The sequence below is a fragment of the Poecile atricapillus genome, chromosome 4, assembly GCF_030490865.1.
Source record: "Poecile atricapillus isolate bPoeAtr1 chromosome 4, bPoeAtr1.hap1, whole genome shotgun sequence".
In the NCBI taxonomy this organism is placed as follows: Eukaryota; Metazoa; Chordata; class Aves; order Passeriformes; family Paridae; genus Poecile; species Poecile atricapillus.
The window spans coordinates 54,164,373-54,190,098 of NC_081252.1; the positions used below are offsets into that span (position 1 = coordinate 54,164,373).

The window sequence follows — 25,726 nt, forward strand, 5'->3', positions numbered from 1 at the left end:
AGCGAAGACCATGCTTCATACTTGTCAGAAACAGAGAAAGGTATTTGTCAACTGATGTTTGGATGAAATTGTGTGGGAACAAGAAATACTTGGAAGCCATCTAAAATACACAGGATGGGTCACCTGTAAGCCTAGAACAGGCTCAATTGCACGGTCATTTGAACCTCATTCGAATATTTATTTATGGTTTCCATAGTTTCTCTAGAAGTATTTTGATATGAAAATCATGCATTTAAGATGATGCATTCTTTTCCTAGACCATCCGTCCCTATTTTTAAGAACTCAGTATAAGTTCAGGCTTTGACAGTGCTAGCTGTATTGCATTACTATTATTTAACGTTAGCATCCTCTACTTAAAAAATAATGAAATCATACCTGTAAAATTGTCATGTCAGGACGATACTGTTTTCTCAAGCCCATGTCAAACATAAGAAACTTCAGCATTTTAAAAGCATCTTCTTCACTCATATGAAGTAGTAAAACTCCTGCTACAAAACTGAGGCCCTGGCAATATCCTACTTCCTGGTCCAGGAGTGAATAGGCCTTCAAAATATTGTAGAGTGACAGCTGCCCAGCTCCCAGCTGTGCTGAGAAGTACGGATGTGTTGGAAACGTGCGCCCTGTGAAAAGAGCTGAAGTTAGCAACTTAAACTAAAAAATAAACAACAAAACCCCCAAAACCTTGTCATATTGTCAAATTAAACAGTCTTTCAAAAATGTAGATTCTTTTGAGAAGTAGATTTTGAGCCAACCCACAGGAATACCATAAGAATGTTAACAATACAGAACAATTGACTCTTATATTCTACCACCGTTTTGTTACAATCATTGCAAAGTTCATTTAGAAACTGTCAGGGGGTGGGGAAAACCTGTTATTTGGAATGCCTGAATACCTGATTCTTAAGACTGGCCCCTGAACAGTTTATTATAGGTTAATAAGGACTACTATAAGTTATCCTAATAAGGACAACTATTAGGATCCAGGCACAGTCTTAGAACATCTGAACTACTTGGGATGAGGCCCCTTCCCTTAACTTTTTCTTTTTGTCTTTTTCATCTAAATGTGTCTCTTGTCACAACCATCCTTCCCTTTGTCCCTCCCAGTCTCTATTTGCCTTTTTTTTTCTGCAGCTGTACAATACCAAGAATTGTGTATCTGGATATCAGCTATGATATATGCTATATACATATTTTTATATATATATATATATACACAAATACACACATATTATGTGAGAGCACAGCTAATCAAGGCAGCCAACAAACACAGCATAAATGTGCAGCCATTTCTGGGTTTTGTTTCCTTAAGCTTTGAGCATACAGAGACTATGTCCAGGATCAGCAGGGGACTCCTGGAGGTGTGAGGGTACTGCTGCTGGCTGCTAAGGCTGATGCTAACCAACCCTTGTCAGTTGCCCTTAATGACAAGATGCCTGCAGCCTTTGTTCCAGCTGATCCCTTGTAAGTGAGAGTCACTGGTGACCTGGGCAATGGGGCAGAGCACACCCTCAGCAAGCCTGCAGGTACTACAAAACTGTAAGGAGTGACAGATACACCTGATACCATCCACAGGGACCTCAACAGGCTGGCCAAATGAGCTGCCAGGAACTTTATAAAGTTCAATAAAGTGCAAAATTCCTGCACTTGGAGGGAACAAATCTGTGCACCAGTATTTGCCACCCATCTGGAAAACAGCTTTGCAGAAAAGGACCAGAGGTTTCCGGTGGTCACCAGGTCACACATGAGCCAGCAATTTGCCCTTGCAGCAAAGAAGGTTGATGGTATCCTGGGCTGCACTAGGAGTGCTGCCAGCAGCTGGAGGCAGCTGATCCTTCCCCTCTAGTCAGCACTGGTGAGGCCACATCTGGAGTGCTGTGCCCAGTTCTCTGCTCCCACTACAAAAGAGATACAGCCACACTGGAGAGAGCCCAGCAAAGGGCCATCAGGATAATAGAGGGACTGAAGCATCTTTTCTATGAAGAGAGGTTGAGAGAATGGGGACTGTTAAGCCCAGAGAAGAAAAGGCTCAGGAGGATGTTACCAGTGTGCACAAATATCCAGTGGAAGGGAATGAAGAAGAAGCCAGGCTCTTCCCAGTAGTGCTCACTGACAGAACAAGAGGCAATGGGCACACACTGAAAAACAGGAAATTATAAACGTGGATAGACACTGGCACAGGCTGCCCAAAGTGGTTGTGAATTCTCCATCTATGGACGTATTCAAAGGCTGAGCAAACATGATCCTAAGCAGCCTGGGCAGACCTTGCTTTGAGAAAGGGAGATTTGGACTAGATGATCTCAAGAGCTCATTTCCAGTCTCAACCACTCTGTGATTCTGTGAACAAAGACATTAAAGACTTAACCTTTACAGATTTTTAAAAAAAAAATTCCAAAGGCAAATTTTTCACTTTCAGGAAAAACCCTCCCCCTATCAAACTTCCTCTGTGAAATACCTCAACAGATGAGAAATTTGAATACCTCTTTTGTTCTAGTATTAAGTGGAGCTTGTTTTATGGTTGCCCACTTGTTAAATACCACCCCACCCTTTAGCTCCTGGAATGCTGCTGTGCTGCCAGATAATATCAGAACTCCTGTTACAAGACAAAGCCTGGGGCAGAGTTCTTCTGCCATCTGGTAGCTGCTCTAGCCTGTCACATGGGACATAGCATTCAGTTCTGAGTAGGTCTCCCTTGCCAGGGTGTCAGAGTTGAATGTTACAGAATAAGTATTTCTAGCTTTCAAATGAGAAGGAGCTTGCATTCCTTTGCTTGAAGGACGAGTTACTACAGCACAGTCTAAAGGCAGACCTGCACTGCCTCACTCAGGCAGCAAAGCTCATTTCATGTAAGTCATGAAAAAGAGTTAAAAGCTTAGCAAGAATAAAAACGCTAAGAACTTCTAAAAACCAGTAAATAGAGGAAGAGAAGAACTACTAAACTCACAAGCTGATGTGTTTCTGAGTGCTGTGATGTTAGCTTAACTAAGAATTTTAGCCTTCATTTTGGAGCAAAGATCTCTGGCCCTGCCAAAAAGATTAAATGAACTGTGATACCTCTAGAGCCCCAGAATGCAAAAGGCACTACTAAAAAAGTACCTATTACTTTATTTTTTAAAGTGTAATAAAACAAAACCTAATTTTTCTTCTGTGTTCAGCAACACCCAGTGATGGATGGTTTCCTACACTGATAGCATTGTAACATGTAAATTGGGCCAGCAAAGCAGCTGCTATACCTCAGCTCTGCATCCACATGCACATTCCTGGCCTCAGGAAGCACTATTTACATCTGAGGATGCATCAGTTCAACTAAGTTTGAGCAGTAAAAGTGCATGCTCTCAGAAGGATTCTTAAAGATTTAAGAGAAAATGCTTCTGATAGCCTGAAGGAACACAAGTCAGAACGTACAAATCCCTTCTAGCTGTCTATCCAGTTATTTCAGCGTGAATCACTAGGAAGTCTTCAGCTTCCTCATTCACCTTATGGTTATGACAGGGCCCAATTCCTCTTTCAGCTAATGGGCTGGCAAATAGCCAGCAGAAACAACAATTTGCATGAAAACCACCATGAAGTTACCAATTTGCCAACATATGCAGTCATTTGTTTCTACAAGAGTATGTGGCTAAGATAAGAAAGTATTTGTGTGCAGAATCAGGTAGAAAATATGAACAGCTTGCCAAGCCAGTAATCCCCAGTCCGCTATTCAAGACAACCAAGCTCAGACTGACTGTGCTCTCTACTGTTCAGGAGTCATCCCAGCCCCATCCCTCTGCTAAGGTATTCAATTAATTAACCCAGCACAAAACTGTTCACCTCTCACTGAACCACTTCAGTGTCCCACCCTTCACTGCCAGGGCTATCAACACCAGGTATGCTGGACCAATAGGTATTTGCTAGTAAATGATCTCTGGCTGCATGTAAATGTCTCTCTCAAACACAAAAGATTGTTGTCTGGCACTGCTCAGTCCAGGGGAATTCCTAGATTGGTGTGCAAAATCTGAAGGAAGATAATTTACACACACTACCACTGCCTATTCCCAGCTGGCATTAAAGCTCCTTGGATTGTTACTTTCCCAGTGCCACATCAAAACCAGGCAGGTCTGCCAAGTAGGGGAAAGTGAAGGTGACCTCCACTAGCACCCTTTCCAACCTCCAGCCACACCACTTTCTGCAGAAACACACCTGTTCCTTCACATTCCTATGTATTTTCTATGCACTGCTTTGGTATTTTGATATACTTGGTATATATACTTTTGGCATTTTGACTCACTTTCCCAAGTGTTCCAAAAAAGGAGAAAATAGTCTCTTTATTATCTAAAGCTTAGGTCACCAGTTAAGCTTGACAAATCTTCTCACAGTTTAGTACCCACTGAAGACAGTCAGCACACTGAATTTTTAATAAAATAATAAAGGGGTGCTCCCAGACAGCTCTGTGTAGGGGTAATCCTACCTCATCAAGAGGCAAGAAAGGGGGTATTTTATATAGATCCATTTGCAGTGAAAAATACTTACATACTGCTTGAGTAGTTATAAAGAGCAGAATTATCATGGGACAATTCTGTACTACTGCTTTACAGAAAAGACGTAAGAGAAAATAATGCAATGGGTATTAATCATTCAGATCAGTCCAAGTACAACTTTTCTTATATATTTTTATCATTCTTTCACATGACATTTCGTTACTTGCAGTACATAATTTCCTTTGATGGAATTTTTCACTGCAAATTAATTTAATCAAATGCAGTGATAATGGACTTCTTAAATTGACCCACACAGCTCCTCAGAACCAAAGTGTCAGTGCTATGCTCTGGAAGACATTTACTTTTTGCCTTTATTAGGGAAGAGCATAATGAATACTGAGTTCAATGTGGGATTATCCCCCACACAAGAGCTGTGATCCTCTTGGAAAAACATCAGCTCCTGGTTTCTCACACCAGATTAAAAACAATTCTTACCAACAACCTATTACTAAATAGTGAAAGGCATTTTGTGTGTCAGCTTCTTGAAGTATCTCACACAGATACTAAGCCCCTTGTTTTAATTTCAGACCACTACTGTACTTACCTAGGTCAATAAGAATTGCATGCTGTTGGGAAGTTAGTTGTTTCAGGAGTTCTTTGTAAGGTGTGTCCTTTGGTTGTTGTTTACTTGGAAACTGATGTTTAAGATGGTATTGCTCAGCTAGAAACTTCCAGATTTCCCCACGGTGGTGACGTGGTACTCCTGAGCAGGGAAAACAATTAAGCCAGTAATTTGTACTCCTACTGAGGGCTCTGCTGTAGTTGAGTTAACAGGATTGAGGAACTGAAAATGCCTATCTGCTACACAGGCAGGCAGGTCCCTATTGGCCACCTCCAGTGGACCATAGAAGTAGATGAAACTACAGTGCTTTTACTTGCTCAACCAATAAAAGACATCAGCACCTTAAGAGGAGTGATTTAAAGCAGAAAGAAATGCTACAAACTGCCTAAGCTTAATCCAGTCTGAGAAGCACTAGAAGAGGCATGAAGAATTGCAATACTTGTCTCTGAAAAGCAATAAGCTTATCTCCCATTTTTCCATGTAAAGTACACAATAAAGCACTGCAAGGAACTAATTCACACTTTTCACTAATATAGCATGGCCTCTGATGTTATGAGTACATTTTGGGAAGGTGGGATGCACAGATACCAAAAATATAAATAGGTACAAATGAGATGTGATCTAGAGACTACAACACAAGGCAGATAATCTGATAGCAAGTATTGTATTTCTAGTTTTGCCATCGGCTTGCTTAATGACTGGTACACATAAAAATGTTTTAAAGTTTGAATTTATTTCTCTTTAAAAAGGGCAGATGCTACGTAACTATTTCACATAAGTAATGACAGCCTTCATTTTTAAACTTTATGTAAAGCTTTGAGCGTAGAATTAATTCAGCACAAGACTCACTATTAAATCACCTGCAAAAGAAATCAATGCACTTTCACTTGGGGAAGTGTTCTGTCTAATCCATAATGCACTGGAACCAGATACTACAGTTTGAAATTAATTTACAGCTTGAAGTTTTAAGGACTGGTTTTTTTCTTCTGGTGTATATATATATAACATATGGAGGACAATAACAACAGGAGAAATCAAGACTTACCCAAGCATACAAGTTACATGCAAAGATAGCAAAACATATTATGATTTGATATTGTTTGAAATCTAGACTTACCCAGTCATTTTAAATGGGCAATTTGGTTTAACTTGCTTGTATAATTGCACATAGTCAGGTGCAATATTTAAAATATAAAGCTTCTGACAATGGTAAAATCTTACTACTTCCTTTACATGTTGGAAACCTTTGTAAAGAGCTACAAAAAGCTCCTTGGAGTAGACACTTTCACCATTGGTCCATACAGCTCTCAGCCTAAGGCCTTTGGGTCCAACCATGGCAAATATAACATTGAGTAATAGCCCAATTTCTTAGAACATTTAAAAAACATCCTTAGGTTATATTACTTTTGCTGCAGTGGAGATAGGGGTGGTTAGTCAGCCCTGCAGTTGTGAGGAAGACTATAAGTGGTGCTTGCAGGGACAAAGTGTTCTTGAACTCAGAGAAAAGGCAGTTCTGCAGAGATACCCATGTCTATTGTTTGTGCACACAGTACACAGGCTGGAACAGAGAATTTCCAGAAAACAGTGCAGAGGGCTTCTTCAGTTATTCACACAGTCATTTATTGGTATTACCCAGGCTTTTTTTCTTTAATTGCAAATTTTCATTTATAAAATCAGATTGCAAAAATTGCAATACATTGAGGTAGCATACAACTGTCCTGGTAGGGGCAGATGTTATTTAAAAATGTATGCTATAGCTCCTGTGATACATCTGCAGCTACCACTGAAGGGGACTGGTAGTTGCATAACCGCGATGGTACCATTGTTTAGTCAGCAGCTTGAGGAACAGCACTAAAGAGAATACGGTTATAAGGAGTGGTTAAGTGGCCACACTATTCCTTTTCAGATACAATTTACATGCATTTCAACAACTCTAAAAATGAACCGTTTACCTTGTCCAACAGCAGCATGTATTTTTTCCACATCAAATTTAATCTTTGACCTTCCAGGTGTACTCAACATTTTTTCCCAAATCAAAGTTACATCTTTTAAGCATGGTGTGATTTCTTCATAGTCAAGTTTCAGGCGTCTGTTCTGCAAATTGTTTTCAGATGCTAAAAAGTGATATAATGAATGTAGCAGTTAATATTGCTTACTATTTGTAAAATGGATTAATTTAACTTACAACTCTCCCGTGCTATCCACCTGAAACATTTCGTATCTAAAATTTCAAGATTCTGGGGTTGAATTGGTTTGTTTGGTTTTTTAAAGATATTATATACAATATTAATTGTGTTTGGCCAAATATGAAGAAACATGAGACATGATGACTAATGAAATAAACCTAAGATTTTTATAACAGGAATTTTCATTTTCCCCGCTCTTCAGTGCAGAAGAATTTCAGCAAATAAAAACACAAACCAAATTTAGTCATCTATTTGCTATGCATACAGCCCCATAATAGTAATGACAAACAAAATACAATAGCTGGGAAAGCATCAAAAAACCAACGCAGAAATGAAAATTATTCCATAGCTGAGTATAATTCCAAAATTTAGAAGTAGAGCAAGAATTTCAAAGGAAGTTTTAGTAAAACTTTTAAGTTTTTTCTTTCCTGTAGGGGCATTTTAGTACTATAATGTGCCTGGAAAACAAGATTTATTAATGTTAATCATGTAAACTAAATAATAAAGCATGTTTTGTAATAGTGGATAGATTTGTGCAGGTAATGAGACTGAAAAAATAGAATAGGAAAAAAAGAGGTGGAGTTCATATGAGATACAAATATGTTGATCATCTATTCCTAAAAGGATGAAATTATGAAAGAAAATGCTATAAGGAAATCAAGATGAAGATACAAAGACAACACTAAGGAAAGACAAACAGTGGGAAATTTATGGAGAAATTAACAAAATAGGTTCCAATTTTTTCACTAGGCTGTAAGGTGGCTGAGTACTCAATGAACCCAGTTCAAGGCCAAGAGCAGCTGTCTACTTGCAAAAAATGAGAAGAGCAAAAGTTCAAAATACATAACAGACTGGAAAGGTTCTATAGTATTAAAAATTAAAAGGTACTTCTCCTACAAATAACATGATTTGAAGCTATCTTTAAGAAAAAATAATGTATCATGGAGTGATTGTGTTTTTTAACTAATTTGCCCCAATGTATTTGCAGTACTCCTTTGTTGTGATGATGCATTACTGTAATGGTAACAAGGTACACTTATTTTGAGGACATTCTGCCATATATCATAAGCCTGATGCTACATTTGAGGATTTCACAGTATGAACTGATAGAATCACTCCTATCCATTTCAGTCTTGAGACAGTCTATGTTAAAATGTTATTATATTATCTTTTGGTAATTTAACTCTCCATAATTTGTATTTTCAACTCCTTTATATAAATCTAATAAACAGTTAAAGATTGCTTAACATTTTAATTGCATAATGACACTATCAACACACTAAACTCAGCTTGTTCTGAGACCTGTATCTGCAGTTAAGATTTTTTTAAATTATTGAATTCTGAGAGTCACAAAGGGTTATCTTGTCCTGTACTCCCACTGACTACACAAGCTCCTTGATTTTAAAAACTGAAAAGAACTGTTTATATCTGGGAAGTGTACCTCCTCATCCTGTAGTTGCTTTCACATGTGAATGACTTAATTCAATGAGGTTATTCATGTGAGTTGTGAGGTTACCTAAGTTCTTTCAAGGTTTGGACCTCAGATTATTTAATTTTTAATTCAGTGATTAACTACAGATACATTAAATACATGCACTCATAGTTTTATTTTAGCTGTGTGTTCACACAAAGTACTTCAGTCTATCTAAATTATTTGTCAACTTCACATTTTTATCAGTGAAAAAAAAAACCAACATATTTATAAATCAGAATATTAAAGACCTTAAAACACAGATGGCATTGCATGAATATAACTAAAAACAGGCATTTAAATTTCAGCTTATAGGAAAGACTTGGACCAATCTTTTAATGTGTCATCTTCTGTAAACAAGTATTTTCTGGTGCTTGGCAACTTTTCAGACTTTTCTGCTTTATTCAGTATTCTTATGCTATGTAGAAAAACGTGACATGTGAGGACTGAGGAGAGAATAATCCTTTATCAACAGCTTATTTAGATACTGACACTACCCAATTCCCAATATCACACATAAGCACTACTAGTAAAGATGCTGTGCTAGCTGCAGCACAATCATCTGTTGTTTTCAAGCATTGTCTCACCATCCGAGCTCTTCATGGAGCAGCTACCTAGGACAACTTCCTCACCCCACAGGGCATAAAGCACAGCTGGGCCTTCAGTTCTGCTAACACCCACATCATTCATTCCCTAACTAGCTTTTTAGACATGCTCATTTTAATGTATGTGTGACGGTTTTTCAATCTTTTCTTTTGGGCAGACAAAACTGGAGCATAGAGTTAAACTTGCTAAAATGTGTATGGATATTAGTGACCTGCACTTGCCAAAAATTTGACTGCAGGCTGTAGATTCAGATAACTTGAATACAAGAGAATTTTTTTAAAAAAAATCAGGACTATAAATACACAGAACAGAGAAAATTTATTTCTAAATGCCATTAAAAAGTTACAGAAGCTCAATTACAACAGCACTGTTCTAAGCTTAAAGAGATTGTATAAATCATTTCTCTAAGTATCTCTTCTCCAGATGGTCTCAGCCTCTGGCCAAGGACACTGTATATCTGGCATCCATTGCCATATTTTATTTTAATGGATTAGCTAATACATTGCTGGGAATATGCATGTCACCTGTGGAGTTCTTAGGAAACTCGGGTGTCAGGTGTTCCTCAGTCAGGGTTGAAATAGGAGAGCTACACTGCTGGGAGCAAACAGCCTACAGGTGGGCCAAGTGCTTTGGCAGGCCATATCCAATATCCAAGAAGTGTTCTGTCTTTCCAGGCACGTGTCTTAGCCTGAGTTTAAAGAAGGATTTCATGTTTGGTGTACTGAACTTTTCATACAGATAGGCCCGCTCTCTGCACACTTAGACAAGAAAAATAAATATTACCATTTTCATACCAGGTACCTCCCCTTTTGAGGGTTCAGGTCCCTAGTCCCTTCCTGAACATCTAAAATCACCCAGATAAAAATTCTGTCCTCAGAAATCTTCAAAGCTCAGCTCTCAAAGGCAATCACTTGTGATTCTGCACACAGCTGTTCTTTATGAATAAAAACTGAGTAAAAAATTTATGAGTAAAAATTGCCACCAAAATGTATTTGTTGCAGCTAAATCATTCACAGAAAAATTGTGGTTAAGAATGACTGCACATTACACTTTATCAAGCTCCTTCTCATCACCCTCTGGACTGATTTAAGTCATTACCACTCTACAGAAACCTTGCCTGCACAGCATGAGTACTATTGCTGGAACCCATGGTTTCAAGTCCACAACAACCTCTTTAAGAACTTCCTTTGAGCATCAAAACTGTCTGAACACAACATTGCAATGCCCAATACTTAGACAAGGACCCGTGGATGTGAATGTAGAAAATAGTTAATGATACTGATCATGCTGAATTCCTTGTGAGAGCTTCTAGACACCAGCCTGAAAGAACCCATTCATAGTAAAGAGAGTGTCCTTCATTCAGATCAAGTAAACAAAGAATAAGATGAAGTAATAAAAAATTATCATCTATTGTCACCTACACTAATGAGTGCTGAGGGAGATGTTGCTAATCTGATTTACCTGTGTGTTTCTAGAATGTTTCATTAAGGCTTGGTGCAGTCTACTACCATGGCCACAGAGAAAACCAAAAGGTGAATTTGTATTCCAGTACGGTGTTGTACTCAAGAACTTCACCAACCTTGTAACTTCTGGTTTTCTTTCTCCATTCTGAGGAGCAGTATCTGCTGAATAATGGCTTTCTTCCACAGTTCACGCAGCTCATGGGGTGTCCGCTTCCTTTCTTCTTTCACTGGCCCAAAGGGGCCATCTTCACATACTGGTTCCAGTGGGGATCTGGGTGGAAGATCTCCCAGTTCACAGTAATCTTTAAAAAAGAGAAGCTGCTGTTAACTACTTGGATGTCATGAACAGGTGAATGAAAGGACAATTTGAAAGGCTGCACATATACATATACACACTTCTACATATATGCACACTAACTCATGTATCCGTCTATATCTACATAGATAGATAGGTAAGAGGTAACAATACCTCTTAGTGGTTTCCCAAATGACAGTTTCAAGCAGACTTAAAAGCTGCTTCAGAGTAAGAATCATACAGGCTAAAGCCTAGAATAACTTTTTCTATAACCTGGTAAAAACATTGTACCACACACCAAGACCACATCTTGCTAATTACTACTTTACACGCAGAGAACTAAAAGGAAAAGGCAAATTTGAGAAATTACAAAAACATAACCTACAGCTGAAACATGGCATGATTCAAACAGCAGATAAAATCAAATATAGCAGCCACATAATTTGAAGAATAATCTCTGAAGCGTGTTTAACAAAGACGCCCTTAGCTGCACAAACACACCACCACCTAAGGCCATACAATGGGATGATTACCAGTTCTTAAAGTAAATAGGCGGAGAGACAGGCACTTAAGACATGCTTGCTTTCAGTTCTCATTTTTAACCATATCATAACCTGTACTTTTTCTTTTGGCTTCAGATGGCCTACCACAAAATATATCATTTTGTCAAGCATGCAAGGCAATTCTAAGACTGAAAACATTACAAAAGAAAGTAAACATTAAATAAATCTCAGGCAAATTGAAAATTCATTTATTTTTAGGGAAAGGGTACACAACATTGTTTTAAATCAAGTAATCAATGTAAGAAGAACAAGCTGTTATACTTTGTTTTCTTAATACCTGCTGTAGTATTACTTAATTTTATTGTTTTATACAGCTTCTCTGGAGGCTCAGTAGTCTTTGACACAACCTGTATCTAGAAGAAAAATTACTCAATTCACCAACTTTAAAATGAATGGTCAAAACAACCAATATCTTCCTACCAAATCTCAAATAAAAGGCCATCACAACAGCATTTCTTCACCCAACAAAAATGACTATGAAATGGCTCCCTGAGCTATACATGCAAGACAGTGCTTTCAAGTTAGTGCAACAAAATCCATTCCCAGACTCGCTAGCCAAGGACAAGTACATCTGTGTGTGCTATTTCAAACAGATCCTGCAGAAGGAGCATTCCTGAAGCAATTATTCTGATGGCAGCTCAGCAGTCCACTTCTTTATCATTACCATCATGGCAAAGATTTTGAATTAAACACACACATCATCTCATCTCTTCAAAAAATAACAAAATAGGAAGGTTTCCCCCCCTTTAAGTTCTGCCCAGACTGTCACTCCACTTTGACTCATGCAGTACATATGCAGCTATTCTTTCCTTGTTTGTTTGAAGGCACTTGCACAACTGAGCTCAGATGACTAAGAAAGGAAATGTTCACAGCTGTTCACTTCTGCTTTTCTGAGTCTTGCCACTGTCAATCTTCTCCTCTCAAAGAGACAGAGAGAAGTAGAGTGGCTCCAAATACCCCCCCGTTTCCTTATACAACATTTATTTGCTTTCCACCACAAAGTCTAGGGCTAAATTGCACATAAAGAATGTAACGTTTTCAGCTAGCAGAACAATTTAAACCTTAACTATCTTGCACTCTGGATATAGGTGTGGATACCCATGCTTCTGGTATCTACAGCATTTCAAAGAACAATGAACATCACAGGAATGAGAATTCAGCAAAGGTCAAATAATTGCCACTTTAATGGCAATCACCGTTTTTGCAAAGAAAATAGGAAAACTGACAGGTGCACTCACAAACATGGCTGGTTATGAAAAACATCAATGCAATGAAGAGACTGTATTATATTCATTAATAGAAACTAGGGAACATTAATATTTTTTCTTTACAGGTAAATGGAAAGACTTCAATGGCCTAAGATGTGCAGTTATGAAAGAGATACAGGCAACTGTCAGCACATAGAGAAGATACACTCACTCAGTAATTTTCAATTTGTATTGACCATGAGAGGAAAATTATTTTTATTTGATTGCTGGTTTTGATGCAATTGTTGGTTTTGATGCATGTGCTATACTGTCACCAATGTTTTGTACATTTTTATGTAGAATTACTAAATGTAGTAGCTTTGATCCAAATTTTCCTCAGTGCATAGTAAGAAATATTTAAAGGCAAATGCTCTCAAGGATAATGCTGGTAAAATTCACTTAATTTGCTTGAATAAAATAATAAAGAAACAAAAAGACAATCTTCAAGGGAAGCTTTTAATTTCCTCTAATGCTACGTGCAATAATCACACCATAAGAGGAATCAACAAAAGTGGTCACCATACAGCAATGCAAAAAAGTAAAAGTGATCCAGATAGGAAACCCCTTATCTACTGGTACACTGTCTGTACACTCTCTGTAGTCTGTTCACAGCTTACATTCACATTCCATTCTCATAGCATCCAATAGGGAATGCAGGCACATCTTGGGGGAAAACAAGTCTCTTCTACACGTCCTCCCAGTTGTTTATGTATCTCTTTTAGAGTCAGATGTATATTCTGATTTTATGCATGTATATACACACTAATATGTTAGAAAATAATAGACTATGTCCAGATACAGTATATGGCTACCTACTCACTAAAAAGGCCCTAAACCCAAAAAAAACCCAGGCTAGCAAAACACATGCAAGGAAATGCATTAAATACAACGCATTCCTAAAGCAAGAATGAACACATTCCACATCTGGAATCTTCTTTCTTCTTCTGTCTTTAATGTACACATCCCACCTCCTCAGGACAAATTTTAGTGTTTGGTCCTCAAGTACCAAATTCACAAGTTTATCAGAGACATTACTCACTTGTTGTTCTCCAGTGATCAAACTGTGGCAACACCTGAACTGCTGCAAAGCATTAATTACTGAAGACCACGGTCCTGCTTCCATTTAGGCTGAAAATTTCCCATCTGTTGCTGACTAATCTGATAAAATCAGTATTCATTAAAGATATAATGCTTAGGGCTATAAAAGAAAACTGAAAGGTTACAAAATTCTGTAAGCTGAACAATTATGATTATCAACCCTACCTCTAATGCTTCTGTGAAGAATCCTAGGATTGACTTTGCCTTCCAAACAGCAGCTCCTTTTCTATTTTTTCTTTTGCTTCTTATCACTTGTGGACATTTAACAGAAAGTCTAAAGTCTATTCTGATAAAGTCCAACACATTCAAAAGCTGCCTTCCTTCCTGTCTGCACACTGGCATGAGGCAACATTTACAGAATGGAAAATGAACCTGTTTAACTGCTCAGGTGGCCTGTCAGAAGTCTGCAGAGTTGCATCAGCTGTTTGGCTGGTAAACGAGGGAGGAAGGTGGAACATGAAGGTAATCCCTCAAGCAAAATAAGAAACTCAGACATTTGGTAAATCAGCGCTAACCCATGTCCATGAACATACAAGGTGATAGAGAGACATGCCACCCAGCTTCCAGATTCAGAACAGACAAGAGCAGAAATACTGCGACAAGGAACTGAGTATTGCATTGTTACGCACCAGGATCTGGAGGACAGCAGAGAAAGCAAAGACAAACAGTAGAGTGATTCAACTGTATGTAACTGGGAGCTCACATTCCCCTGAACCAAACTGCCACATCTTAAAATCCAAGCAATGTGCAGCCTTCAGAAATTTTATGAGATTAGTAGGTGCACTTAAACAGGACCTGAATGCTTCAGTACACACTGAAAGACTGCTTCCCTGTTCATCTGCCAACTTAGTCATCTTTTGTTGACTCCTATTCCATGTTTGACCTGACCCTCACTCCTTTCAAATATATTGCTTCCTTTGTTTCCATATAAAATTCTACCTCTATACATGCTATTCCTAAAAGCTATTGCATTTCTGTTCTCTAAGGTTCAGGATTTGGCAAGTTGACTCGATGACTATTTGTATATTTGATCAATGGTAATTGTATAGTAGTTTTCCATTTGAGGTTCATACCTGGACTACACTTCAGAACTATTCTTCTGCACAGTGGAATTTTACAAGTCTGTGGGTCAAACCCAAGGATTCCCTGAGAGACTGCATTTCACTGGGAAAACCACCATCTTTCCTGGGCTTGTGAGAACTTCTTCAAGGTACTGAATTGCAGACAACACTGCTCATAACCCAGATGGAAATGTTGCTCAAATATTCTAGTGCATCCACACATACCTCAAAAGCACTCCTCTTATGCTTCCACCACTTATAATACCCAACAAAGGACAAGGCCAGTAGGAACAATGGACTGAGACTGAATTTGTACAGCTCATCTTTTCATGTATACTCAGCTGTTGGCTTCACATGGCAGTGCTTCAACCCTAAGGTGCAGAGTATCCCTACACTCCAAAAGGATCAACAAAAGCATTACACAAAACTCTTACATGGAAAGATGACACAAAAAACAAATTACAGAAGATTAAGAAGGAAGTATCATGATATTTTACTACCAGGGACCACACTAAAGAAAGTCTGTATGTGGAAAGATGGTGAATTAGCTCAGCAGTAATTAAAACAGACCATATCTGATCAGACATAATATGAACAGGGATATTTCATTGTAAATAACAAAGAAAAAATTAGTTTATGAAATATTTTCCTAATTGATCCACCTTAGTATTAAACAAGGTTTAAGGGGCAAACCAACCTGAAAGCCTAAATTGAAAAAAACATTCTTTCAGAAGCACTTAGTCTAACCAACCTCAACTATCAAAACCAAGACAAGATTCATCTTTGACTAGAAACTCCAATGCTTCAAGCAGAAAGGAAGGGGCTGATAGGGAGGAGGCTCAATAATAATCCATTACCACCATCCTCACTATGGAATTGTTTACACATGGCTCTCTACAAGCAGTCACATCCACTCTCAGGAGTTAAAAGGTCAGACAAGATATGGTAAGAATGTGGACAAAAGAATCCATTAAGCCTTTTATTTCCTGCACTATGTTATTTTTCTTCGTTGCATTTTAAACTTTACAAAATTCAGCTTGGAAAACAAACAAGAGAATTTCACAGTCATTTATGATTCAAGTGCCAAAAGAAAAGATGTCAACAATGTCCTTAGTTCTCTTCAGATTTTCCATACAGGTAGTACAGCACCTTCTGCAAAATGCAAACTTCTGTAACCAAGGATATAATACTCCTATTATTTTACACAGCTGACTGGAATATTTAGCTTCATAACTGGATGTGGTAAAATGACCACATCTGGTCATTTCTGTAATCAGAAAGCTTCAGATACAAAATCACAAGAAGCAACAAGTTCTTCTAATCTGACATACATCTTAAAGCAATGACTGAATGAGGAATTCTTGAAAAACTGTGTATTTCAACACTGTTGATTAAATTCAGCTCTGAAAGATGCTTTGGACTTTGCTTTTCTTTTCAAGCCAAGACTTCTTAAAAAGTACTCGCTACCTCCAAATTAATCTCATTTGCTAATATTATCAGTCTCTGAGAAAGGAATGCTATGATATTTCAATGGGGACAGACGCCATCAAACGTTAATTGTGTACTTACTGGTTGTAGCCAAACTTCTGTGCCACAAATCAAGATTGAGCTCTGAAAGGAGCAGAACTGAGTAATCAATTATAACCAACTGGCTTTAATTAATAACTGTGTTGCTAAAATACTACTGGCAAATACATTACAAATAATTTATACCCCATAAACACTATAAGCACAGAATGCTAAAGCATCAGTTTATAGTATTTGCAATGCTACTACAAAATCACTTTTAAAAAATTTGCTTAAATAATCAAGAGATATAGCCCACACCACCAAGCACATGAACAGACAGGTAGGTGTTAACTACAGCTGATTTCAAGAATAACAGCTCTTCAAAATTTTCTTCAGCACTTAGGACTTAACCGTTTGCCACCTCCATCTGACAGAGGCTGAAACCAAATTAATTTTAATTAATGAATCAATTTCATTTTCCTGTACAGAGATATTTGTGCTTTCTAAACAATTTTTTTTCTGCAACTCAAGCCCTAAAATAAAATGTAGTTGATTTTTTTATCTGAATTTATTTGCTGAGTACTGCAAAGTCATACAAGCATCTCATTGCTCTGAATTTCAACTTCTTTAACTGTTCAACAGGTAACTTCATCACACATTGCCCACGTTAAATCACTCATTCTCCAACCTAAAACCAACATAGCTGTTACAAAAGTCTTGATGTCTACTTCCAACACACCTCCCTCAGCAACAAGCACCACTATTTTCCCATTTTCTTCAAAAACCACTCACATTCCCCTTAAAATCCAGCAATTGACTTGACTGTGCTGGGAGTTTGACAATTTCCAAAACAGTACTCCTACTACGACCAATTCTGAACAGGCAATAAGTGAAAACTGTAGTGAAAACTGTCCACTTCCCTGCTTCTCTACTGCTTGTGTAATAATGCGAGTGGGACTAGAAAACTGACCCAACTGAAAATTATGGCCTTTGAGTGTGTCCATACTTCATCTGGTTTAAAATGATCACTGAATTTTCTCCACACCTTTTTAACAATGAACAAAGAACTAAAGAGTCCTAGACCACCTGCATAGCTAAAAAAATGTGGCTCTTGAGTGATGCTACAGAAGTAGGAAAATCTGTCTGCAAGTAGGGTGGGGAGGTATAAAGGTAAAAATCATATAACCAAGGAAACACATTTATTACTTAGAATGCTTAAGACAGTGAGCAGGAGAGACAGAGCTTTAGAATAAGAATAATAAAAACCTTATTTCAAAAGAAATGTAATATTGTAACAGATCACAGTAAGATCCAATTGGTAGAGAGACTCTGCTTCCCTTTTTCTATCTCTCCACTTGGCAGGATTCAACACTCATTACACTCCCACAAATAAACAACAAGAACAAAATTCTGAGGATGGAATTCCAAGGATGAGATGCTATGTCTGAAGGTGCCAGTGAGAGAAATGCTGCTCCCTGGTGCTCTACACCACTCGCAGCACCACAACCCTTAGAAGGAAGCAGCTAACAGCAGGAGTTGAAACTGGAGATTTTGAACTACAGCTTGCTACAACACAATTCAACAGTCCATCCTCCAGCTACCAACTGTAAAGTACTGCAGATCATTTCACCCACGTGGAAAATCCTTTCTAGGTCTTCAAACTGGAGATCAGCCTCATCTTCAGGCTCACCAGAGATCACCTGGCTCTCCTGTCAGAACTAGAATGCAGTACAAATTACATAATAATTCTCTGATGTGTTTAATTGTAAAGTTATGTACAGAAGCAGGGAAAAATACTAGGGGAAGGGGAAAGTGGCAGCACCAACAAGTAGGAAGTGGCTGGAAAAGGGCATGCATGTGGGGCTTTGGTTCCACAACAACCAAAAGGAATGGTTTCTCTACAAGGCTCTGTGTTGTCTCAGAGTGTTTGCCTTGCTGAGCACGGCTATATTAGTCCAATCATCAGGCATCACAGGAATCCCACCTGGCAAGAAAAAATGGCTTTCCACCATATCTATTTGCAGTATTTTTCTTCTACTGATTTAGAACTTAATAGCATCCTTCATGTATAGCAAATATTTCCTTTTAAATAATGGTGTCTACAAAACAACTGTGCTCTTTGCCTGGTAATTCATGATGCAACCCCCAAAGCACTGCCAGCAACCATTCTGCTCCACCTGAGCTACAAAAAATGAAGATTATGAGCACTTCCTGAAGAATTAAAGGATACAGAAGTGCAAGGCAGTGGGACTCAGTGCTGTTTAAGCAGTTCAAGCTTCAGGTGGAAACTCAGGATATTGGACTTTGATCATTCAGTACCTCGAAAGAGTAAGATCAAAATTTCAGCAAAAGCTTTGTACCAGTTGTCTGGGGTTTCTCTTTAAACTTTTAGTAAATACACCTTCATATCCTGCTGTGTTAACCACACAGAGAGCAGCAATGAACATGATGCATTTTGATATTCAGCTCACCACCTGCCTATACAAATGTAACCACAAATGTCAGAGCCTAGGTTTTTCTGTGTGTATAAAGCTTAAAGCTGTCTCTAGTTCTTATGACAAGTTATACATTCTTATGTACAATTTACTCATTACAACCCAGAGAAATTACAGGCACAGAGTAGTTTCATTTTGTTGACAATGCCTGCCGACATGTGGTAAGAGCAATGCAAGTTCAAGCACCCTGGTGGATTTTACTTTTAACACAAAGTTTAGTAAATCAGCCTAGGCTAAACTTGAAAAACTGTATCATCTCTGAGCCGCAGAGATCTGGCTCTCTTGGCTGACTGACTTAATAGCTATTAAACACACCCCTTCACCAGCTTTTTTCCTTACTCCTCTCCTGCAGATAACCCTGAAGCAGGGTGTTGACTGGCACCTGAAGGGAGAAACTGGTCAGTACAGTCTGTGTCTATAAAGAGAAACCCATAAATCACAGATGTTCCCTTATTTCCCTCCCTTCCTGCTTACTTTTGCAGAACATGACAAAGCATGTTATCTTTAAAACCTTCTTTGCCCTCTGTCCAATTTGGCTGAAATTGATCTTTTGGAGATCCATCAGCTGTTTGTGTAAATGAAAGGAAATCAGTCTAAAAAGAGTGAGAAAGACTTAAAAAAAGACAGAATATGGAAGAGAAGCAAGATGATGAATGACAGGTAGTTACATTTATTTTGGAACTAGAGGGGTTTCTCAGTTAATTGTGATGGTGAGTCCAATGTAAGACCAGCTGTACAGCAGCTCTCTTTAAGGCTACAGAGACTGGATAACAAGTGAGTATCCTTCACTGCTAGAAATGTTCCAGGAGATGCATAAAAGTCCAATTTGAAAAACCCAATATTTGATTTAAATAATTAAAAAAATCCTGCTGACTCTGACTTTTCTTCTGTTCATAAACTGAATATGTACAGTGAAACAAAAAAGAACATGAATGAAGAAAAAAGGCCAAATATTTTAAATTGCTGCTCCTATTAATAGCACATCCTGTTTTCCATTTTGGCCACACTTGTTTCCCAAACTACTCTCTTACCCAGCTGCAGGTTGTTAAGATTGTATCTTGCAGCTATTATGTCTCAGAGGAAATGCTTGGGTAGGCAATTTAGGTGGATTTTATTTTCCTATTTAATATGGGAATGTTTTGTGGTTTTCAAAAACAAGTAAGACTATTTCCAGTCACAAAGAGATGCATCAAGCCTGTAAAAATAGATGTTCCATATAACAGTCCTTCACATGCCTTTAAGTACTACACAGCATTTCACATGTATGTTCACACAACATGCTCCCGAGATCACTTCACTTTGAAGTACACTAAATTTGAGAGACATCTGTACCCATATGCAGCTTACCTCACTGTCAGTCAAATTGCAAGCAGTGCATTAATGACAGAAACACTTCCGTTATGTGCCTACTCCAGTTAATCAAGGTCTCATTTTAAGATGCAAGAAAAACATCTCGGTGACATTAGGATGGTTATGTTTTACAACATTTACTGTAAGGTACTGTTCCTTTCTGTTTCCTCACAATTTTTCTTATTTCTCATACAATGGCCTTAGAGGAAGTCAGAAGTTATAGCTTACAAAGCTCATGCTGTGAAATTCAGACCTCAGTGAGCCAGAGAATTTTCTCAGGCATTCTTGGCCCCAGCATGTCCTGTACTCTCTGGCTTACATAAAGTCAATGCACAAAATGATACACATGCATGCTTACACACTGATTTTCTTCTAGTCTGTGGTTCTTGAGCTCTACAGAATTTCATAAAATAATTGGATAATAATAATGGGAACAGTGGATAATTATGATTCAAGTGGCAAATGTCACAGACTGGAGCAGCCTACATGAGGACAAAGTATGCACTAGAGAACTCAACTGAGATCATAAAAGAAATGTTATTCCTGCTGGTACACCTGGATTTTTCTAGTCTGTAGCTCTGTACTCCAACACGGAAAAATTAAAATAGAAGCATCCTCTTTTCTTCAGCACAATACTTGGTAATGCATTTTTCCCCAGAACTCAAAATAGTACACATAAAAATAATTTCTCTCTGTCTAGTTAACATGAGACAACTGGAACAATTTACATATGAAGCTGAAAAGTAAAAATTCAACAGCTAATGAGCTGAGTATTAGCAAAAAGTAAATGCTAAAGTGCAATGACAGTACAAACAGAACACCAGGCAAATATATCCCCTTGGTAGACACAATGATTCACACTTTACACACTACATACACAAATAAACTCACAGAAGCAAACAAACCCAGACTTTACCATCGTATCTGCTGGGAGAATCACATGCTTTCTGAGGGGTGGCCACTCGCAGGAATATCTGCTGCCTCCATGAATGCCTTCGAGTCCTGACAGGGCTGTCCCCATCAAGGGCCTGCTGGCCATGCTTGGATTCGTAGTCACTACAACGGCAGAACACACAACAGTTTGTGAGTAGGTCACCTGGATCTGCCAGAAACAGTGACACAGCCTTCAGTGAACACATGGGCCACTGCCTTGGCAGTGCAGTGTGCTGTGCACGTGCCAGGGCAAGCTCTCAGTGTAAGGAAGGTGAAACACGCTGTGTGGCAGAGGCTTACACTTGGCTGCAAACAGCACTGAGGTTCACAAACGCGCTGGCAGCTCTGTACAGTCTACTCTTTGCAGTTTTAATTAGTTTTCAGTTTTATTTGCAGCAGTATATTAGTCAGAACATATTAAAGACACATACACAATAATGTAGATTTATCATTACACTATTTACATGCCATCCTCAAAACTTAGCAATTATTCATAGGAGACACAAAGACTTGCTGATGCCTTTTATCAGTACTCATCAAGGAGCTTTATAAACAGCAACTAAACTTCCAACCTTCTGTGCACTGGGTATGCAATATATTCCCTCTCAACACAGACTGGGAGAAAAACTTCTAACCTTTCTGTTAGCAAGTCTGCTTCTGAAATATGCAACAAACTTGGGAACAGAATCCAAGAATCTTGGATATTACTCCTTTGATGTCATCCACGCATGCCATATAGAGGTTTTTATTCAGAATACAAAATGAAACAGTGAGGAACAATGCTGTTTTCCTATTAAAAATCCCACTAATAACTTTCATCTGTTAGAACTCTAAATGACTCATTGCTTTATTCCAGCCATTGGCTAAATGGCTACATGAGTCTTTGTAGAAGCTGAAAGGGATGAATGAAATCCAGATAGCTCTGGCAGCAACAGGGAGGAGCATTTTACAGGTCATCCTCTCCTTCCAATTTGAGGACACTGACATTGCTTAGGATGAATCATATATTCTCCTAACTGAAAATTCTCTCCTATGTCACGAATAATCATAGAAGTACATAGATGGGAATTGCATGATCATCGCAACATCAAAAATGGCTAAGAACTGCAATCATAATGGGAGAGTAGTCTGGGATAGCTTCATCCTTTTGACAGCAATTACATGCACAATACACACACGTGAAGCATTGCACAAACCAGGTTTTGCAAGTGCAAGAAGCATTTGAATTATTGCAGAGAAAAAAAATCTTTGAAAATACAGTTTTACCTCCAGGCTTTAAGAGAGAACCCTACCTTGTTGTGCTCCTAAAGTCAGAGGTGTTATTTTCATCTACAGGAGCCAGAAATTTTAAGAAATTTGGCACAGAAGAGGAAGAATGAAGCTTTTTCCTTAAGGCAGTACGGTAGGAGATGCTGAGAGTGCAGTTGGGAAAAGTATAGTTTAGAACAAAGAAGTATAAATCCACAGACTAAAAATAACATACATTCCTAAGTTTCAAACAAAAGGCAGCTAAATCCTGAAGATCTGAGTATCAAGGAAACTAAAGTCAAAACTAAAACTGCCAAATAAGTCCTGCTTTGAGATACATATTTATTTGGGCAAACTAAAATGTTCCAATACATATAAATATACTTCCAGTAAAGTTATTATTCTTTTTTTCTATATCCCAAGATTTTTAGTGCATGTTTCAAATAAATTCCTTTAATCTAATAAGAACCAATGCCAACTTTATCACATTTTCTTAAATATCAGTTTCAATGACCAACTAAGTTTGGGGGAAAAGGTTAGGACAAGTTGATACTGATAATCTTTGTGCTGGCAAATGAAAAATAAGACTTTGGCAAAAGCTATTTTGTAAAGCATTAACAGGGTTTTATTCAGACAAACCTAGAACCTTTAAGTTAGAAGTTAAGCCTTCTGACTGATAATTCAGGATTGTGGCTCTATTTATGCAACAGACAGGAGCGCTAATAAAATTTCATCAACAGTCTTCTGGCCAACATAATTATTTTAAAAGAAATTATTTTAATTTAAAAGAATTATTTAATTATCTTTTAAAATATCAAGTCTGAAACATACTCAGAAGAAGGTTAATAGAATGAAGTAAGAACAACTCAGATAATGAGAAGTTTTTCTATGGAGTAAAAATATAGAAAACTACTTGACTGATGATACTAGAAGACCTTTTCTCAGATGAGTACACAAAATCACGTGATTAGGAGAATATACTCCTGAAAAAGTAAGTTTAAGAAAGAATTGTTTCTGATAAACCATAATGTTCTATCTGGATGGCATTTAGCACTGTTTCCTGAAGATGTGAATGGAAGGGGGGGGGGGGGGCGGGGGACAGAATACTCTGGGATAATCACTAGCATGAAGTGAAGCAGGTTCTTTAGTAGCTGGTATTGAGATAAAGAAGATAAGGCTGTAGCATGGTGTGCCCTGAAAACAGGGTTCACTTACAATCACATTGTAAATCCATTACAATTACATGGTAATTCCACTTACAGATTTGGGAAGCTTGATTGTATTGATTAAAACTCATTAACCCACTTGACATCCCTACCAATTTCCATTTTCAGTCTTGTTGCTTACATGTTCAATATCCTTAAGAAACAGGGAAAGGAAAAGAGAAGTTGCAACTGTGCATACAGAATTATTACCAAATCACTTGAAAAAATTTGCTTCAAGAATTTGACCTTCAGGATTTAAGTCTTACTAAACTGAAGACTTAACAGGATTCTGCAGACTCACATTTTCTGCCCTGAGCTATGTTATAGTTCTGAGAGAAAGCTGAACTAAGAGATGCTAATTAGTAGTCAGCAAGTACAACTGAAGAAACTGGTGAAACAGTGTCCTCAGCTGAGTATTTTCTCAGGTTTAGAAAAATCAGCACCTTGGGGAAACAGGAAACTTTCACATGAGAGAAAAAAAATGGAAAATAAGCAACAAAAATTGCTTGCCAATGGACAGTGACTGTTGACAGTGCTTCTGAGGACATTTGGTCTCACTAGCTTTTTAAGCTAAAATAAACAGCTTTAAATCAAGAGGTTAAGAAAGAGTTTCATAGTTTATGATTTTCAGGGATCCACTTAGTTTCAGGTTCTCAGGGAAACAAAGTGTTAGTGTCCTTTCCTTCAATGCTCTCTCTATATTTTAATCGTAAAAAAGAAGGCATGGAAAATATAATGTGATACTGCTGCAAGTAACCAAAACAAATGATGGGCTGATAGGTTGGGGTTTTTGTTTGTTCTTGGGTTTTTGTTTTGTGAGGAGTGGGGACGGTGGTAGGGTTCTATGTGGTGGGGTTTTTTCCTATCAGCTATCCATATTCCTGCTGCTTCTTGCCCCATGTAGTTAACTGGTCAACTTGCTTTTTAATGTCAGGCAAAAAGGAACAGTAGTATGTTTTTGTGTTACTATGAACAAAGGACAGAACCAAATGCTTCAAGAAGGACAGAGTGAGCTCTCAGGTTCTTAGCAACTTACCCCTCACACAATTTAGGGTGTGCTGCTGTCTGCTGCATAACAACAAATTGCTTTGGAAACACTGGTTCTAAAGAAAGAGCCAGTGTCTGAAAGAATTTGATTGATTAAAACAATAAATTATTCAAGCTCTACATTTAGTAGTGGAGCAGTTAAAGAGCTCCCTCTCCCATAAAAGTCTTCCACCTTTGGTCTGTACTAAATTATTTTAATTATTTATGCTATAGAGTTTCATATTTATGACATAGGCAAACAAACCCTACCCCAAACTATTTGTAGGTACTAGCTCACCTTTTTTGTGCAAAATGCCCACTTGGTTCTCCACTTGAATTATGCCTTAGATATTTTAAAAAGTTGGGTGAAGAGGCCGAGGGATTAAGACGAGCTAGAGTAGGAGAACGTGCAAGTTGACCAGAAGAACTTTTAGATTTGCCGACAGATTCATTCACACCATTTAGTGCGGATTCCAACCAGAGCGATGGAGTTGAGGTAGCACAGAGAACAAAACAGAAAGAAAGGAAAGGAGGAAAAAAAAAATGAAATCCCTTCTCTAATCTTTGAAAGGGAGCTGGCATATGTAAATGAGACATTTCCTATGTTTTTCACAGCTAATGTAGTAACTGTAAGATCATCAACTTTTTTTAACCTAATCAGGAAAGCCACAAAATCACATCTACAGCCTTCTGCAAGGCATTTCAGAATTCGACTAATTATAACTCACCAAAAAATGGCACTAACATCCCTACTTCTTCTTCCTTATATGTGCTTTTCCTTGATTTCTATGATAAAGTCAGGCATATGACCAAGAGTTCCAATGAACAAGAAGTGAAATGCTGTAGGATGAACCGAATTTAGTTCTACTTCGAAAACCATTTTTGAAATGAGGT

At 38.0% G+C, this 25,726-nt stretch overlaps 1 protein-coding gene across 9 annotated transcripts in view; it reads right to left on the reverse strand.

Annotated features, from left to right (window-relative positions):
* Positions 1 to 25,726, reverse strand: part of TBC1D1 (TBC1 domain family member 1) — a 100,346-nt gene that overhangs the window by 11,708 nt on the left and 62,912 nt on the right. For 7 of the 9 annotated variants that reach the window (XM_058837482.1, XM_058837486.1, XM_058837481.1 and 4 more), the window contains 7 exons: positions 25,131 to 25,259; positions 22,646 to 22,765; positions 21,337 to 21,476; positions 10,919 to 11,104; positions 7,029 to 7,190; positions 5,059 to 5,217; positions 376 to 620 (listed from right to left, as the gene is read on the reverse strand). In XM_058837482.1, coding sequence (XP_058693465.1) covers positions 376 to 620; positions 5,059 to 5,217; positions 7,029 to 7,190; positions 10,919 to 11,104; positions 21,337 to 21,476; positions 22,646 to 22,765; positions 25,131 to 25,259 — 1,141 coding nt within the window. The remainder of the gene's footprint in view (positions 1 to 375; positions 621 to 5,058; positions 5,218 to 7,028; positions 7,191 to 10,918; positions 11,105 to 21,336; positions 21,477 to 22,645; positions 22,766 to 25,130; positions 25,260 to 25,726) is intronic. The other 2 variants (XM_058837488.1, XM_058837487.1) reach the window with 1 other exon arrangement.